This window comes from Suillus paluster (assembly GCF_016628075.1).
Source record: "Suillus paluster strain FC165 chromosome Unknown EDB91scaffold_68, whole genome shotgun sequence".
Taxonomy (NCBI): domain Eukaryota; kingdom Fungi; phylum Basidiomycota; class Agaricomycetes; order Boletales; family Suillaceae; genus Suillus; species Suillus paluster.
Window position 1 is genome coordinate 1 of NW_024537628.1, and position 16,482 is coordinate 16,482.

Below are 16,482 nucleotides of genomic sequence, written 5' to 3' on the forward strand. Positions count from 1 at the left end.
TTCGAACTGTTCCATGGCTCTCAGGCTGTCTCAGATCTCCGAAGCCTACTAATACAACTTTTGGATTGTACATACAGTTGCGGACAGGCAAAGTCAGCAAATTTGGACGACGCCAAAGACTGATTTTTCCTGGTGCCACAAATAACCGGAAACCCATTTTTGGTGCAGAATATGTTTATTGAGGACCAGTGCAATGCATTTGCACGAGCAGATTGTCCAAAAACTCTCATTTGAGGATTTTTTAGGGCAAATTTTTGGCGGTACCATAAATAAATTGCTAAAATCTCGAAAAATATGGCAATCGCTTCCTTTCGATGTCCTGTGCGTGATTCCATTGAAATATTACAAAAATATCGAGCCGTTCTAGCGTTAAAAATGGTAAGTGTTGAGGTAAATACTCCCGAACTTCTGTCAGTTGGGCCGCGAATGGGCGAAATCATACCCAATAAAGTCTACATAGCTAAATTAGAATGATTTGTTGATCTTGGTGATATAGGGCCCCCAAAATGGTGTCTCAGACACCCAAAAGGGGTACACAATGTCTTTCAAATTGTCCAAAAATTTGGCGGGCCAAAAACCTCGTGGGAAAAACTTCGGACCATTGTTTTTAGACGTATTTTCACTCCCTGAATCCAGATCTGGCCTTGGTTTGGCACCAAAAATTCACGCTGGACGGCTACCAAATTGGTGGTGTTTGGTTGTCCGCAACTGTAGTGAGTCCGTGCTTCTGATCCTTGCCCAAGTTGAGAGCTAGATAAATAGGTCCGGCTTAGCAGTTCAAATGAACCCACCTGCTGGTAAAAGGCAGCGCAGTGGTGCCGGGGCATCCTAGCAGACTGTACCATCGAATTCTGGAAAAGAGCAATTGCTAGAAGAGGCTTGCGTTCTCAAGACAAATCTTGCTGTGGTCTATTCTAAGCTGAATAGCCTTGCTCCTACCTCCTTTCCAACAGAAGTTCTGGAACAAATCTTCTACATGCTGAGACCCGCACGAGACTTGCATAAGGGTGCTGGCATGGATTGGTATTTCCAAGCAAATTTGACGTGGACATCACAATCATCAGACAGGTGTGCCACTGGTGGCGTGCCATCGCCCTCGCTTGCCCCACCTTGTGGACCTATGTTGCCCCATCGCTGCTCGGCAACGAGTGGACAAGGGAAATGCTGGCCAGATCTAAGGGAGCCCCATCGACGCTCGTGATATGTGGCTACAGTAATTCTGTAGTTGAGGCCTTCCAGTTGGCGATGGGGCATCTAGTCCACACCCACGTCCTCATCATTTCCACGACTATGCAGCCCGGGGAACTCGAGTTTATCCTGGGATGTGCTCCTGGCCCCGGTTCTGTTCTGGAAGCCATTGCACTCGTCAACACCCCTGGCAGCTTTTACGTACCCACAACTTTGCCATATCATACCCTAGCCAAATTCATAACCCCAGCATTACGTGAACTCATCCTGGGTAAACATGTGATGCTTGAAGGCGTGGATGTGACCATGATCAAATATCTCCTCCACATAGAAATGCACACACTACATGATTCCAGATTTGTCAATGTTCTCCAGGGATTGTTGCATCTGCAAACCCTTGGGCTGGACATTAAAGGTCTTTCTGTGATGCTTGCCTTGCCCATTATAACTCTACCGTCCCTGACTAGTCTCAGGCTAGGGTGTACCACATCGGACTGCTCTGAAGTCCTTCAGCAGATTTGGGCGCCCTACGTAAAGGCGCTCACAGTCATTTTCAGCTTGCGGGTGAACACCATGACCGACCTTCCTGTTCTACTTGCAGCTGTGTCTACACTGCACGCACAAATTGCAGAAGAGATAAATGCAAACTTGCAACTACCGCATCGACTCTTCATCAGTTAAACTCCCAGACAAGTATCGCCATCACTGGACATACGGCTGTTACGCCGAAGTATAACGCAGGCAAAACAATAACCAATAAGACCAAAGGTCTGTCGATACGTTCAAGACAACAGTCTTAAGAACGTCCTAAGTCAAGTCAAGGCTAAGTACCGAAGAGGTAACTTGGAATCAAGTCAGATGTTCAGAGGAAAACCAGTGTAGGTTAAGCTGAAGAATCAGCGTCACCTAGCCAGGGTTTATATAGTATACTGGGTACAGGGTGTGACGTAATAATAGGTATGTATCAGTAAGCACATGCGTAAGCAATGAGGCGTCTGAGTAATACCGAACTAAATATAGCATGATAAGAGACATGCGTAGTAAGTGTGTATCAAGGGAAAAAGAAGCAAGATAAGCACAGCCGTAACATCACCCCCTTCTTATGTGGAAAGTCCCAGACTTTCATTCAAGAGCATGACGCCGATTGTCCTCAGTGCTGCCAAGCCCATCTAGGGCCTCAAAGAAACCTCTTTCCTCCATAAGAATCAACGTCAATTGTTGAAGCTTTTCCTTGATGTCTCGGATACTATAATCAAGGGAGAAGAGTTCGTCTTCTCTGTACTCGGCATTGTGCCTTTCCAAGGTGTTCTCGAGACGATCTCCGAGGCGGTAGAGGTCGTAGAGAGCGTTGAGAGCGGGGTTGGTATCGATGGCGTCTTTGATAGGGTTTTTGAAGAGTTTGGACGACAACATGATTCTACGACGAAGTCGACGATCTTCAAGATCGGACAGGTAGGGGTCAGTTGCTACTCTCCAAGGAGCTGCTCGTCTACGAGCTGCAACACGCTCATGAGTGCGGATGGTAATGGGGCTAGCTGGCGTGTCGATGAACGTCGGAATGACAGGTTCGTTAAATATTTGGTAAGGGGACGATTGTCCCGATGGAGGCAGAGGAGACGTAGGACGAGGAGGTTCTGGGGAGTTCCTCTGACTGATGGTCATGTAATGAGGACGAGGAGAGAAGACGGGGAATCTAAGATTTGGGATAGGAACGTTCGGGGCGCTGTTGTGCGTGATGACGATGTTTATATCCTCGTCGTTAGAGGAGATGTAGTTACGTCCACCAGTAGAGGGCATGGTCTGAATGGTTTAGTGATGATAGTTCGAGTTGAGAGGGGAATGAGTTGATGTGCCTGCTTATATCTGTTCAAGATTTCAGCGGAGTTGGCTAAATCAGACTCCGATAACCATTCATTGTCGGCCGATGGGTAACCTTTCCATTTGACAAGGAAGCGTCGTCGTGAGAGCGTTCCTTTATGTCCGAGGATGGCTTCTACCTCGTGTTCTTCTTCTCCGTCAATTAGGTCAGGAGGTGGCGATGGGAAATTAGGACCGTGTTCTTCATTCTCATGATAAGGGGTAAGAAGTGCTGCGTGGAATACCGGATGAACATGCCATTGGCTCGGAAGCTTTAGGCGGTATGTGACTGGTCCGAGTACTTCCGAGATAGTGAAAGGTCCTTCTCTCTTGGGTGCTAATTTCCTATTGGGGTAATTGAGATGAAGGTTCTTTGCTTCTAGCCAAACCTTGTCGCCTTTCTTAAGGGTGTGAATGATCGGGTGATTCTTTGCCTCATGGTTTGTCTAGCGAGTTCATGTGAAGATAAGGCTTCTTCTCGAGCTTTCTGGAGTTCTGATATCCTCGCTTCGATGGCTGGAAGATCCGATTTCTCAGTAGCCAATGGTAGTGCTTGAGGGTGATATCCCATCATGAGATAGAATGGGGAAGCATTGCGTGCGGAGTGATGATGGGAGTTATGTACAAACTCTGCCATGGGAAGTTTTTCTGACCATGAGGTTTGGTCGTTTGCACAGAATATGCGGAGGTACACTTCTAGTTCTTGATTTACTCGTTCAGTTTCTCCATCAGTCTGAGGATGGAATGCAGTGGAAAGAGCGATTTTATATCCAAGAAGTCGTCCCAGTTCTTGTGCGAATTTAGCTGCAAACTGAGGTCCTCTGTCAGAGATGATCTTGTCATAGAGTCCGAAGCGTGTATAGACGCGATTAAAGAATATGTCGGTGACTCCTTCTGCATCGATCGTCTTGTTGCAAGGCGTGAGCACCACCCCCTTCGTAAGCCCATGGTCTACCACGACCATGATAGAATCGAAACCATGTGATGGAGGTAGGTCTACGATGAGGTCAACAGAGCATTGGGCAAAGGGGCGGGATGAAGTGGGGGCGGGAATAGGACAAAGTGGCGGCCGTGTAGGATGAGTGTTGACCTTATTCTGCTGACAGATGGCACAACCTTCGACATATTTGCGAACGAAGGTGGGAAGGCCAGGCCACCAGTAGTCACGAGAGAGGATTTCTTGAGTCTTAAAGCGACCAGGGTGGCCGGCAGTGGGGGAATTGTGATGTAAAGAGATCAGTTCTTTTCGTAAAGGACCCGGGGGAACGTAGTTTCGTCCTTTGAAGGTAAGAATAGCATCGGAAAATGTCCAGTCAGAGAGTGCTGATTTCATAGGGAGGGGTAGGGTGGGATTAGAAAGGGCGTCGATAGTTTGTTGAACTACGGGATCTACTGAGGAGGAAATGCGGAGTTTCTCCTGCATGGAACTGTCGATGAGGTTAATGAATAGTCCGTCAGGGAGGACTGTGACATCGGAATTGTCCTTAGCGTCAATAGGAATATGATCAGGTCTGCGGGATAGGGAGTCAGGAATGGAAAGGTCTTTGCCGGGGACGTGTTGGAGCTGAAGATCAAATCGAGAAAGGAATAGGAGCCAATGAGCTTGTCGACGATTAAGCTGTTGGGCTTGGCGGAAGTAAGTCAAGTTCTTGTGGTCTGTCATGACAAGGACTGGGAATGGGGAACCTTCAAGGTAGTGACGCCAAGCTTCCAACACTCGTATGATGGCCAAAAGTTCTCGATCGAAGATTTGATAGTTCCGTTCAGCCGGGGAGAAGGTTTGTGAAAGGTAGGAACAAGGGTGCCAGTCACCATTGGAGTCCTTTTGAAGGAGCACTCCACCGGTAGCATAGAGAGATGCGTCAACAGCGATTGCGAATGGTGCGTCTTTGTCAGGGATGGAAAGTACAGGAGCAGAGAGGAATCGGTTCTTCAGGTCGTTAAACGCCTTATCGCATGCTAGGGACCAATCAAAGATGATGTCTTTCTTTGTAAGGTCAATGAGTGGTCGTGCGATAGTAGAATAATCAGCAATGAATCGGCGATAGAAGTTAGCGAATCCAAGGAATGATCGAACATGTTTGACCGTTGTGGGTTGTTCCCATTTGACGACTCCATCTAGTTTGACTTTATCCATGCAGATTTGTCCAGGACGGATGAGGAGGCCAAAATATTCGACTTCGGTGGTGTTGAAGACACATTTTTCGGGTTTGAGAGAGAGTTGGTGGTCACGAAGTTGTTGTAGTACTCGCATTGTTCGTTCATGATGGGATTCGAGGTCTTTGGAGAAGATTAAGATATTGTCCATATAAATGACCATCCAACCTTCGTCTATCATGTCAGAGAAGATATCGTTCATCATTGCTTGGAACGTTGCAGGAGCATTGCATAGACCGAAGAACATGACCGTTGGTTCGAAGAGTCCTCTAGATGTTTTGAATGCGGCTTTCCATCTATCCGGCCCATGGATACGAACATTGTTATATCCTGCGTGTACATCCATTTTCGTGAAGATTGTCGCGCCTTTGAGTTTGTCGATGAGGTCGGGAATATGGGGTAAGGGATAGGCATCCTTCACGGTTGCATCGTTGAGTCTTCTATAGTCCTGGCATGGTCGAAGAGATCCGTCTTTCTTTCCTACGAAGAAGAAAGGAGATGCTTGTGGGGATTGAGACGGTACAATGGTTCCTTTAGCCAGATGTTCATCTATGAACTTGTTCATTGCCTTTCCTTCCGGTGCGGACAATGGGTAGATTTTGCAAGAGCGTGGTTCGAAGTCTGGTTTTAGTTTTATTTTGTGGTCAAAGGGTCGAGACGGGGGTAGAGTATCCATAGCTGTTTTGTCGAAGACATCTTTGTACATGTGAAAGACTTCAGGTACAAGCTCTTCAAAGGTCTTTGGCTTTTCCTTTGCGTATGCTTCTTGTGCTAATTGTTGAGCGACATTGGCAGCCTTTTGTACCGGAAGAGGAGTGAACATGAATCGAGCAGAGTTGGGGATTTTAGAGATTCTGTTCATTCGGGATAGGAAGGAGAATGTGGTGGGGATGTGTTCTTGTGTAAGTGGTGAGTTGAAATCGATTTTCTCGTACATTCCCACGAATGCTTCTCCTTTAACGTAAGTGATAAGAACTTCGTCATCTTGTAGTTCTTCTATTATTTCTTCTTGTTCTTGTTCTTCTTCGGGTAGAAGTTCCGGTTGTTCCTCGGGAATATCTTCCGAGGATGTATATGCTTCTTCGTCTTCGACTTCTTCTATCCTTGGTTGCATGGAAGCATGTTTGTTTCTATCGGAGATAAGAGTCTGGATCATGATTGGGTCTTCTTCTAGCGAAATTTCGCTTTTAGCCCAGTCTATATTTGGATTTTCGTTCTTGAGCCAGGGAAGTCCGAGGATGATGTCTTCGCCTCCTAAAGAGGTGATAAGGAAGGTAGCGAACATGGTTCGGCCACCTGCTGAGAAGAAAAGGTTGCAGGCTTTACTAATAGTTCCTGCTTTGTTCTTCGTTCCATCCACGTTCCGGACTTCGATTTGTGAAGAGAGATTGTGAGTTGAGAAATTGTTTTTTCGTATGTATTTCCAGTCAATGAAGGTTCCAGCGGCGCCCGAGTCAATTAGGGCAGCTGCTTCGGCGGTTTTATCGGACTTGCAGGATTCGATCGAAATAGGAATGCGCATAGAATTTGAATCGCCTACAGAAGATACAATGAGTCCGATAGATGTACTAGGGGTTTCCGACACCGGTCCGGTCTCCCCATTTAGAAATCCTTCTTAGAAGAAGAAGGTGTCTTAGATGCTTTCCAAGCTTTCCAAGCAAGGAATTCCTGATACTCTGCGTCTTGATCGTCTTGTTCGATCTTGGTCTCACGGACTGGTCGTCCGGCTGGTTTTTGCCAACCGGGAGCGGATTCTCTATGGTTTGGGCAATCTTTCATAAGTCCCTTCTTTCCGCACTTAAAGCAGAGTCCAAGCTTGCAACGTCTGTCCTGTTCAGAACGTGAGAGCCACGCGTTGCGCACTGGAGTGGCATCTTCTTCATCGTCGATGTCGATCTTGTCTATATCCATCGCATATGGGTCGTTCTTCTTCGTGAAGCCTCCTGCAGAACTCATAAGAAGCCTTCTGGATTCGTATTCTCTCGCGGCATCAATCCAGTCCTTGATATTGTTGGGCATCTTTTCTCTCATGAGAATTGCTTCTTGGACTTCCTTTCTAAGTCCTTGTCTGAAACATGTTGTTTCGACGTCCGAATCTGTGCATCGGGCTTCTGCCGAGATTCTCTTGAAGTAAGCGATATACACTGAGATTGTGGAAGTTTGCTTTGCTTTCATCATTACGTTGACAGCGGTAAGTGTGTCGTTCTTAGGGAAGAATACCGATTTGAACTCGGTAATGAATTCATCCCATTTCCCCATTGGGGTAGCGGTGTCGTGTTTCCTATTAATCCATCCGGTGGCCCATTGTTGGGCGTGTCCCTTGGTCATAAAAGACGTTGCGAATGCGATGCATTTTTCATGGTTGTCGTATACGTCTTTATTGATGGTTATATAGGTGGACATGGTCGTCCACCAGGCTTTCGCCTGTTTCTGCGATCCGTCAAAGTTTGCCGGTCTGTTCAAGTTGAGTTCTCCCATTTTCTTTCTAGGTATGGGTTCAGATGGAGTCTGAGGTGGTGGTGGTGGGTTCGATGGACCTGGTTGATCTGGTCTGTATCCGTCAATATATTCGTTGTTATCCTGTTGGATAGGAGATCCTGGTGGAGAGAAATGTTCTTCTTTGTGTTCAGACTCTGAGGAGTACTGTCGTTGGTCGCGATAAGCCACGGTGTATCGTGGCGACTACTAGGGTAGCGCCGTCTTGTGATAGAGCTTAACCTTTTGTTACGCCGAAGTATAACGCAGGCAAAACAATAACCAATAAGACCAAAGGTCTGTCGATACGTTCAAGACAACAGTCTTAAGAACGTCCTAAGTCAAGTCAAGGCTAAGTACCAAAGAGGTAACTTAGAATCAAGTCAGATGTTCAGAGGAAAACCAGCGTAGGTTAAGCTGAAGAATCAGCATCACCTAGCCAGGGTTTATATAGTATACTGGGTACAGGGTGTGACGTAATAATAGGTATGTATCAGTAAGCACATGCGTAAGCAATGAGGCGTCTGAGTAATACCGAACTAAATATAGCATGATAAGAGACATGCGTAGTAAGCGTGTATCAAGGGAAAAAGAAGCAAGATAAGCACAGCCGTAACAACGGCTGGCCGAGGCAGAGTCTTCCTGAGACACCAATCCATTCTGCAACTTGTACAGTACCTGCTGGAACCCGAATTGGCACACGGTCTTGCAATACACATTATCTCCAGGCGGCTTGATCATATCTAATGATGCGGCATCTGTCTGCAAGGCACTTCGTCTTAATGCTGTGACAGATGCGACACTACAGGAGACATACGGTTCAGGAGACTCATCATTCTTCACATAACTCCTTGGACAGATGCCTGCCCTGCGTTCCTTGAGCGTGTGTAAATCAGCCCTATCAGCGAAGGAGGTCTGGTTGTGCCACGTCGTATCACGGAGATATCCCTGAATTGATAAAGGTGTTTGAAATGAGGGGCAGAATGGGCTTGAATCTGCCATCCTTGAAGAGTGTCACCTCACTGGCAGCATAGAGATCCTGAAGGACACTGCCATTCGCATGTGTATCGATTGCACTGTAAATAAACCATGATGGGATTAGATACGCCCACTCGGCCTCGGATGAATCTTGACTCACCATGTACAAAGAAAAGGAAAACGGAGATAACCTTGCGCACGGAGCCTCAGGGTGCCTGTACAAGTAGAGTCACTCTACTATGAGGGGCTAAATGCGAGCTATCCAAAGAGACTTAAAAAGAAGATCGAGCTCGTCACGGTGTACCTGGTATCTCATTGTTATCGGTGAAAAACATAGTACTTTTTAAATACTATATGCTATGCTATGTGGCAGACAATCAACAACTGGAATTAATAGTCGTCTAGATGAAAACCTAATTCAAAAGTATCTCACGAGACTGCCTGTATTAAACACGTCCAGGCGACGCGGTCTTACGTCAAATCACATGAACAGGCTTATGGTCCTCGCTGTAGCTGGCTGCTGAAGATGTGGCGCGACGGGCGTCATGATATCCTTCAAGGTCAATATCCGCCGCCTGCGTAAAAGCATCCATCTGTGCAGTGACTGTCGATGAGGAAAGGAAGGGACTACGTGAGCGTACTGCCCACCTCAACATGAATACCAGTAGTATTTGGTGCAGCGACTCCGTTAGAACGTCCTGCATTGGTGTTCATGAATGCAGTACCCGAGTTTCTCAGAGGCAAGCTGCTAAAAAGAAAAAGTAAACATTGTGGCGGCGCCAACACGTCCATGTACAGTAGGTACACTTACATTATCTCTGGTCCTGAAGACTGGAAGTTGGTCAGTCGCCTGACAACACGAGACGCCACGATCTGCATTCCACGGTTAGCAAGGAAAGGAATATGGATGAAACTCGGCTCACTGTCGAAGCAATAGCAGCTGGGACATTGAAAATGACACTCATGATGGCGTTCAGGTTGAGCACCATCATCGTGGTGGCGATCAAGTTGGATACAAATCTGAAACAGGAAGGATTGTGTTTTTGATAACTGGAAAATAGATGAACAGGCGTACGCGATGAAAAAGTATATTAAGCCATCAGAGAACAACATTCTGACGAGTCTAGTAGGTGCGCCATTCGTGCCGCTCCGCGTAGGTGTCCAGGCGAGCTTATATGCGGAAAGGCACATGACCAAAAGTCAAAGCACATTGAATAAATGAAAGTGGCGGCAAGGATGGTGGTATTGCTGTAAGTGATTGCACAACCGACGTCAGGAAGCCAGGTAGCAGTCAGGAGAACACCTGCAGAGATCCTCAGTCAAGTTTCACACTTCTTATGAAAGGGGGGCACCTTGCAGAATTAGAGACCAATGCCCGATAATGATTAACACTAAGAGGATAACGATCGAGGTATTTTGCGACCAGATAGCTATCCTATAACCAGCATAAGGCAAGCATGAGATATGATCAATCCTTGACTCACGTTCGAAGAGAAAGGTTAATGCTTGCAAGTCCAACCGCCGCATTACCAGCTAGCTAAATAAAATGATCTTCTATGACATTCTTCACATAATACGAACTCACCTGATTAAAGGCATACAGTGCTTGGCAATTGATTTCGCTGGCAGGAAATAAACTGTTTGTGGAGCAACAGGAATTGATGTCCCGACGTACATTGGTGTATCCAGGGCCACGGCACTAAGCGGGGAGTGAGAAACAGCGAGGCAAGAGCATGGTACACTTACATTCCGATCATTGCAAAAAGAAGAAGATATCGTCCAGCAAAGTAGAAGGTCTGGTGAAAGCCAGTTCCAGAAATGTATTTCAGCAAAGGATCAGAGGAATATCCTCACCAGTGGCCAGCGGAACCTCGTCTTGCCCGTCAGGACCGCCCAGTCGAAGTCCAGAGAGACAAAGAACTCCCATCTAATACATCTATTAGATTGTAATCAATGGTTTAACGAGAGTTAGGCTCACACATATAGACCAAGGAGGGTATGCATAACCTTCAGGAAGATCGCTGAGTGGGAATCAGCAAAACAAGGTAAATAAATGCCATCAATACGCACTGGAATCCATCTCGATCTCTTCTGGCGACTTCCAGTTCACCATCTTACTGCTCACAAATGACTTTAAGCTTCTGGTAGGTTATGAACGGCACCAAGACCGTCAAGTTGGAGTGAAAATGAGCGTGTTAGACCAATACCAGTAGGGCTGTGCTTTTATCTCTTCGACAACAATCCCAGCGATCCATGGGGATACTGCCCTTTTCAGTAAGTTTCATTGCTGTCACGGTGATGATTGTATTGACTGTAAGCATGAGCTATGAGAAGTTGGCGATCCTGTAGCCTGCCGACTGCCTCGGACAGGTTGGCGCAGTGCCGGCTCGTTCCACTGAACTCGTGCCCTTTGATGTGATCATGATATCCCCCTTCTCCTGTGAGAAGACCCTTGGAAAAAAAGCTGGTCGATATCAAGACGCTCGTTCAAGCTGAGTGCTGACTATAGAGCTCCAGCCCAGTGACTGCCTGCGGAGCCACGCATCTCGAGCTTCTATAGAATACGGAATCACTGAGATGTGTACTTATCGTGAACAAGATAAGCGTGACTGAATACCTTACATTATCTTGGCGTCTTGCAAGGTGTCCGTCTCCGTCTCTTGCAGTTGCTGAAGAGTCAGACTAGCTCTTGAATCTTGAATTGGTGGGAAAATGTCCCAACTTGCCACACAGTCGCAGCGTATCGAGTCGCAGCCAGTTATTCACAACTGACGAATACATTGGCAGTATAGGCCGTAAGAACCCAAGTATCGGTCACGATGGGTGCACCTCGGCAGTCGGTGAGTGTAAGTATACGTCAAGTTGTTTTTCCGGCGGGAACCAAGCGAGAACTGCTGACTGACTCCGATTTGTTCGCTTGCGAGATTTGCCCGCCCGATCGAGGAAGTAATAAAACAGCCGCGGGGTGTGCGATCAGGAAGCTGAATGTCGACCGCCGGCGTACGGTTCCGAGTAAGACTCGTGAATATGGGAGAATGATAAACGATGGATGTAAATAGAGGTAGGGCGTGATGTTAGACTCAGGATGCAACGGCACGGTATCGAATATCGAAGAGGTTACGGCACTTACGAGCGTGTGCCATCAGGGGTTGTGGCTGAATCAGGTTCTATCTAACTTTATGCTATCGAACGAAGCATAATTCAAGCATAAGTATTGTATGTGAGGGACGCGCCATGTGTCCTCAACAATATTTTTAATACGACATGAGCGAGAGATGATCTTTTATCATGCCCTCTGGGCGCATTCGACGGCGCTGTGCAACTTGGTCTGTGGGATATGCAGTTAAAAAAATGCCAACTCGCACCATGGTATGTACACACGGAAACGCTCATGTTGAGTAGCTCCTGCTCGGGGATGTATTTAGTTCCCATCGCCACATTGCATTGGAGGTTGGAGATATCCAGGCCCTTGATATGTGGCAACGGTCCTAGGAGACAGTGGGAAGATGGGAGAAAGGAGAAAGGTAATGGGCAATGAGCAGTCTCTGAGCGCGGGGATCAAAGTATAGGTGGATCACTCGTGACAGGTGCGCGATGATGGAGCTATCTAGGTTCAATGAATGGGGCTTATTTGCCGTCGACCGAATCAACAGAGAACATAGTGGCGGGCTGCGCACTACTTACGGAGATGAGGCAGTCGCAAGAAAGGCAGACATCGCTCCACAAATCTTGCGAAACACAAGGTCATCTCGCACGACGGAAGATCCCGCAAAACAGTTCAGAAGCTCGATTCGCTCCTAGTCCAACTTCATTTGCAGCTCCAGCGAAATGCAAGGTATTAGGCAGGAAGTCATACTTGCCGTACGTGTCGTCAACACAAAAGTTGTACTCGTTATCAAGGTCGAAAGATCTTCTGGCATTCGATGAAAGTCCCGACCATACTATCAGTATCTTTACCGTACACTAACTGAATGAGATCTCGAAGCAACTTGCTTACTGCGCCATCGTGGTGAACCATGATATCCGATACTTTGACAAGATATCAGGATGCACTACACTCTTTAACACTAGTATAGCCGCTGGACTAACATTCATCCTCCGTGAGGAGATTTCGGTAATATTAGTCTCGTTTTGTAGTAGAAGTTTTAATGCGCGATTCAAAGAATCAAACCACCTGAAAAAAAAAAACGACGCCAAGAATTCCAATTTGATTTGAATCTTCGATGGGGAAAAACTAATGTGGAGAAAATTCGAGGTAAGTACGCGGAGCGACAACTTTCGCTTGCAGACTTCAATGGCAAAGAAAGACCGGCAGCTTCTCCGTTCGGAATATTTGCCTGTTTGACTTTGGGAGACCATCGGCTTGGCTTGAATGTGCTAGGGCTGTGCACCAGGAGTACGCACCAGCGTGGCATAGAAACGTTAATGCTAACTGCCACATCTCATGTGGGAGAAGGTTGCGCCGCGGGGCCATGCAGTTGGCCACCGGTAGGAAGAAATCGTTGTGGAATCTCGTCCGGTAGAACGTATATACTACGTGGCAGTAGTCAAGTGGCATTAATATTAGCCCAGTATAGGGAGCGCTTACGCGGCTTAGTCAGCGAGTGTGTCCGAGTACTCGCGCAAATTCTGACTCGGACTAGTCTCTCCTAGACAGACCATAGACGAATGAAAATAGTCGTTCCTTCTTACTAGACTTGGACGCGGAAATTTATACTTAAGGTCAACGTTAACGTTTCAACCATGTCTCTTGGTAAGTGCGATATCTGTGTCTCGCTCAAGTTCATCAAAATATACACAAGCTGGGCTCGAGACCTGATCACCTGGAGATTACTGCCGCACTGGCAGTAACACTAACTGCAGGCCATCTTGCTTACCTAGCCTTAGCCAGGCCGTCAGACAACCTTCCTTCTATCCTATGCATCTTGTTAGGCACATCAGCGTGAGCAAGACTGGTTGCATTCGCGGGGGAACAGCTTCCAGTTTCAATATTAATGCAGTCTGTTAATCCAGCTGTATGGTTCCCTGCCACTGGCCAGGGCACCGGAAGTCGGAAGGCAGAGAAGGTCGTTGGCAATGATATTGTGTAATAAATAAAATTGCATTGCTGTCCCAAAGGTAAGAAGGTCTACCCTCCTTGGCATGTATCTAATTGCTTTCAGAAACTAGTTGTCGGACACCTACATCACACGAAGAAGGACGCTTCTGTTAGTGTATTGTCATTTCTGCCAAAGTACCACTAAGATATTCAGACACCTGATGAAGCAGAATTGTTAACTCCGAAGTTGGCGCTGGCAGCCTCCTGCAGGTGTGTCGAGGAGCCTCTAAAGTGACAAGTGCCACTGTCACAGGTTCGAAAATATGGATCGTCAGCACCCCAAAAATTAATTGAGTTTGCCGTCTATGTGCCGTGCCGAGTTCCGACCAACACCGTGGCCATCATGCCCATGCCGGGCTGAAGCGCTGAAGCCCCATGTGCGTACCTATGGGTAGGTCTTTGCAATCAATGAGTGGGCATTAGTAAGGGCGTTGGGATTATATATGAAGCGCCCCCTCTTGGATATTCGGTGTATTTGAGTTCCGAGCAGGAGTCAGTGGCAGGATGCTTCCAGTGGAGCCTTACGGTATCTTTGCATTGCAGTAGTTCTATGTAAGAAGAGGCTACCGTCGAAACTCCATTCGAAGCCGCTCGTATGCGGCAGGAAGAAGCCGCATCATTCTCTCGTGCCCTATTTAAGGACAAGCTTTAGTTTCGAAGCCCATCAGGTCGTCCCCCTCTGTGCCGTCGTCGTGTATCCTGAAAGTTACCATGGTCGACTGGCACTCCCAAGAGACACTGATGGCCAACGCTGGTAAATCAGGAATATCTCGATTAGATTTATAGAACTGACGCACTGCGGGCAGAGGCATTTAGCAAGTTCATGCATGTGCTCTTTGGGCTCTACATGTAAGAGGCATTCAAGTGAGTCAAGGACTGTAACTGATACGGTGCAGATGGGAGTTTGTCAGTTCGCTGGATTTTGACTGGCAGTTTATCTCGGGCAAGAGGCGATTCCGATGGCCACTGGTAGGTTTCTAGAGTATCTGAGTGTCCCCCCCCCCCCTGAACAATAGATTTGTGACAGATATTCTATTTTTCTGGTCGTTACAGTTTACTTTTCGCGCTGATTGGCATGTAAGTCCGGCCCCTCCCTTCACTCTACGCGTTCTGTTGACGCGCCTTACTCAGCGCCATTGCGCTCAACGTGACGACCGAGGTTAATTGTCAGGCACTATATACCTTCAACCAGGTCTTCGGCAATACTGCTATTGGCTTAGCCAGCATTAATCTATCCTTGCGAACGTCGGTAGCAAACATCTATATTTCCCACCTGCTGTAACTGACGTGTGCTGTAGCATGGCAGTCTGGTCGCAGAACAAATACGTAGTGACTACCCTCGTTGTTATCATTCTGGGTCACTGGTCATTCCTTCTTCATGGTAGGCGCGATTCATCTCCTAAACCAGCGCATATATGCAGGTATAATAGCCGAATTCACCAGGTATCTTGTTGAAGGCTGAATGGGTGGATGGTGCATGTGCCATCACCTACACGGACAATCAAATCCTCGCCATCAGCTTCATCTACTCCATGGCATTTGATTTCACAGTCTTGTGCTTAACCGGCTGGAAACTGGCATTCCCGGCTAACGGTCGCTCTAAACTCATCAAACTTATATTTGGGGATGGCTTGATCTATTTCGCTATTGCGTACGTGCACCGTATACAGCCCCTTGTCTTACTCATTGTTCACCCCAGGTTTTTGGCAAACTTGCTCGCGACGATCTTCATGCTCATGAATTTGAACGCAGTCATGTCGATCATTGCGAACGTTCCTGCTGCCATCGCATCAACGGTCTGTTCAAATATAGTCTTTCTGTCGAGTGTTCGCTAATGCACTTCCAGATCGTAGCATGCCGCGTCGTGCGAAGGTTGACCAACTTTACATCTCAAGGTCCAGAGGTTTTCACGTACGTTTTTTTCATCCCCTCTGCACTTCTCTTACCTTATCCCTCTTCATCATATCCAGTTCCACTCAGGGCTCGACGCTCGCGTTTAGGAGCAACGCTAGCTCGAACCGTCGCTTCTCTGTCAAGAAATGCGACAGTGTACACGTCCAGGTAAGGTCTGTCTTCAGGCGTCTTCGTCTGCGTCCTGAATACCTGCTTCCCAGATGGATACATTTGCCAGCCCCGATCGCTTGGTCGAGTACGATGCCACAGGCAAAATCGTGAAAGGCGACGAATTCGACCCTGAGGCACAAATCATCAGCAACGAGTTCAAACGCCCGCCCTACTAGCATCGCGTCGTCTCGTATGACGACCGCATATTTATTCAAGCCGCACTTCGCATCTCGCATCCGCACTCGCATCGCCATCGTCGTTAAAGCAAGAGATCCCACTTATCATTAAGATTGCACATTGCAGTGTCTGCATTGCCTTTCCTATATTCTCAGTAATCCTTCTGCGCATCGTTCTTTGGACTTTCCAGTACCGTCCTTGCATATCCTCTGGGCGCTCGACGGGGCTTCCTCTTTTGCATTATGTCTGACGCGGTTTGCTCTGCTGTGTATCAGCCCGTCGCTGAAGTGCTGCTGCACTTTGACAACGGGCCAGGCCAGATATGGCACTTATTGTAAAATACAACAGCGATAGAAATAAGCACGCCAGCAAGTGTAGACTTGACTCTATCGGGGAAAAAAATGAAAAGTTATTGCAGATCGTCCTCCGAGATCCCCTGTCATTGGCAGGACCGCTCATGCATCATACACCTGGGTCATTTGCCCGTT

General features: G+C 47.3%; 3 protein-coding genes across 3 annotated transcripts; 2 read left to right on the forward strand and 1 right to left on the reverse strand.

The window, feature by feature from the left end:
* Positions 1–314: 314 nt before the first annotated feature.
* Positions 315–1,601, forward strand: EDB91DRAFT_1085276 (uncharacterized protein; the record flags this gene model as incomplete). Its single annotated transcript, XM_041315879.1, has 6 exons — positions 315–321; positions 368–378; positions 497–713; positions 954–1,068; positions 1,215–1,459; positions 1,564–1,601. 6 exons carry the CDS (start codon positions 315–317, stop codon positions 1,599–1,601), a joined length of 633 nt encoding a protein of 210 aa, XP_041173172.1.
* A 7,861-nt stretch (positions 1,602–9,462) lies between these two features.
* Positions 9,463–10,768, reverse strand: EDB91DRAFT_1239011 (uncharacterized protein; the record flags this gene model as incomplete). Its single annotated transcript, XM_041321794.1, has 12 exons — positions 9,463–9,528; positions 9,579–9,675; positions 9,731–9,802; positions 9,850–9,958; positions 10,008–10,090; positions 10,140–10,192; positions 10,241–10,277; positions 10,331–10,354; positions 10,402–10,451; positions 10,510–10,582; positions 10,634–10,676; positions 10,726–10,768. The coding sequence occupies 12 exons, from the start codon at positions 10,766–10,768 to the stop codon at positions 9,463–9,465; spliced, it is 750 nt and encodes a 249-aa protein (XP_041173173.1).
* Positions 10,769–14,125: 3,357 nt separating this feature from the next.
* On the forward strand, positions 14,126–16,197 carry EDB91DRAFT_741131 (uncharacterized protein). The gene is made up of 11 exons (XM_041328251.1): positions 14,126–14,507; positions 14,560–14,602; positions 14,650–14,722; positions 14,781–14,830; positions 14,885–14,998; positions 15,052–15,134; positions 15,197–15,404; positions 15,453–15,549; positions 15,600–15,664; positions 15,724–15,814; positions 15,868–16,197. The coding sequence occupies exons 1-11, from the start codon at positions 14,465–14,467 to the stop codon at positions 15,991–15,993; spliced, it is 993 nt and encodes a 330-aa protein (XP_041173174.1). The 5' UTR covers positions 14,126–14,464; the 3' UTR covers positions 15,994–16,197.
* Positions 16,198–16,482: the final 285 nt, after the last annotated feature.

What these genes read in the sequence shown, in the direction of transcription:
- EDB91DRAFT_741131 (XM_041328251.1), top strand. Translation starts at nt 14,465, where the DNA reads ATGGTCGACTGGCACTCCCAAGAGACACTGATGGCCAACGCTG. An exon ending in CAAGGTCCAGAGGTTTTCAC is followed by an intron (nt 15,665 to 15,723) that starts GTACGTTTTTTT and finishes CATCATATCCAG; the next exon opens with TTCCACTCAGGGCTCGACGC. An exon ending in GCGACAGTGTACACGTCCAG is followed by an intron (nt 15,815 to 15,867) that starts GTAAGGTCTGTC and finishes CCTGCTTCCCAG; the next exon opens with ATGGATACATTTGCCAGCCC.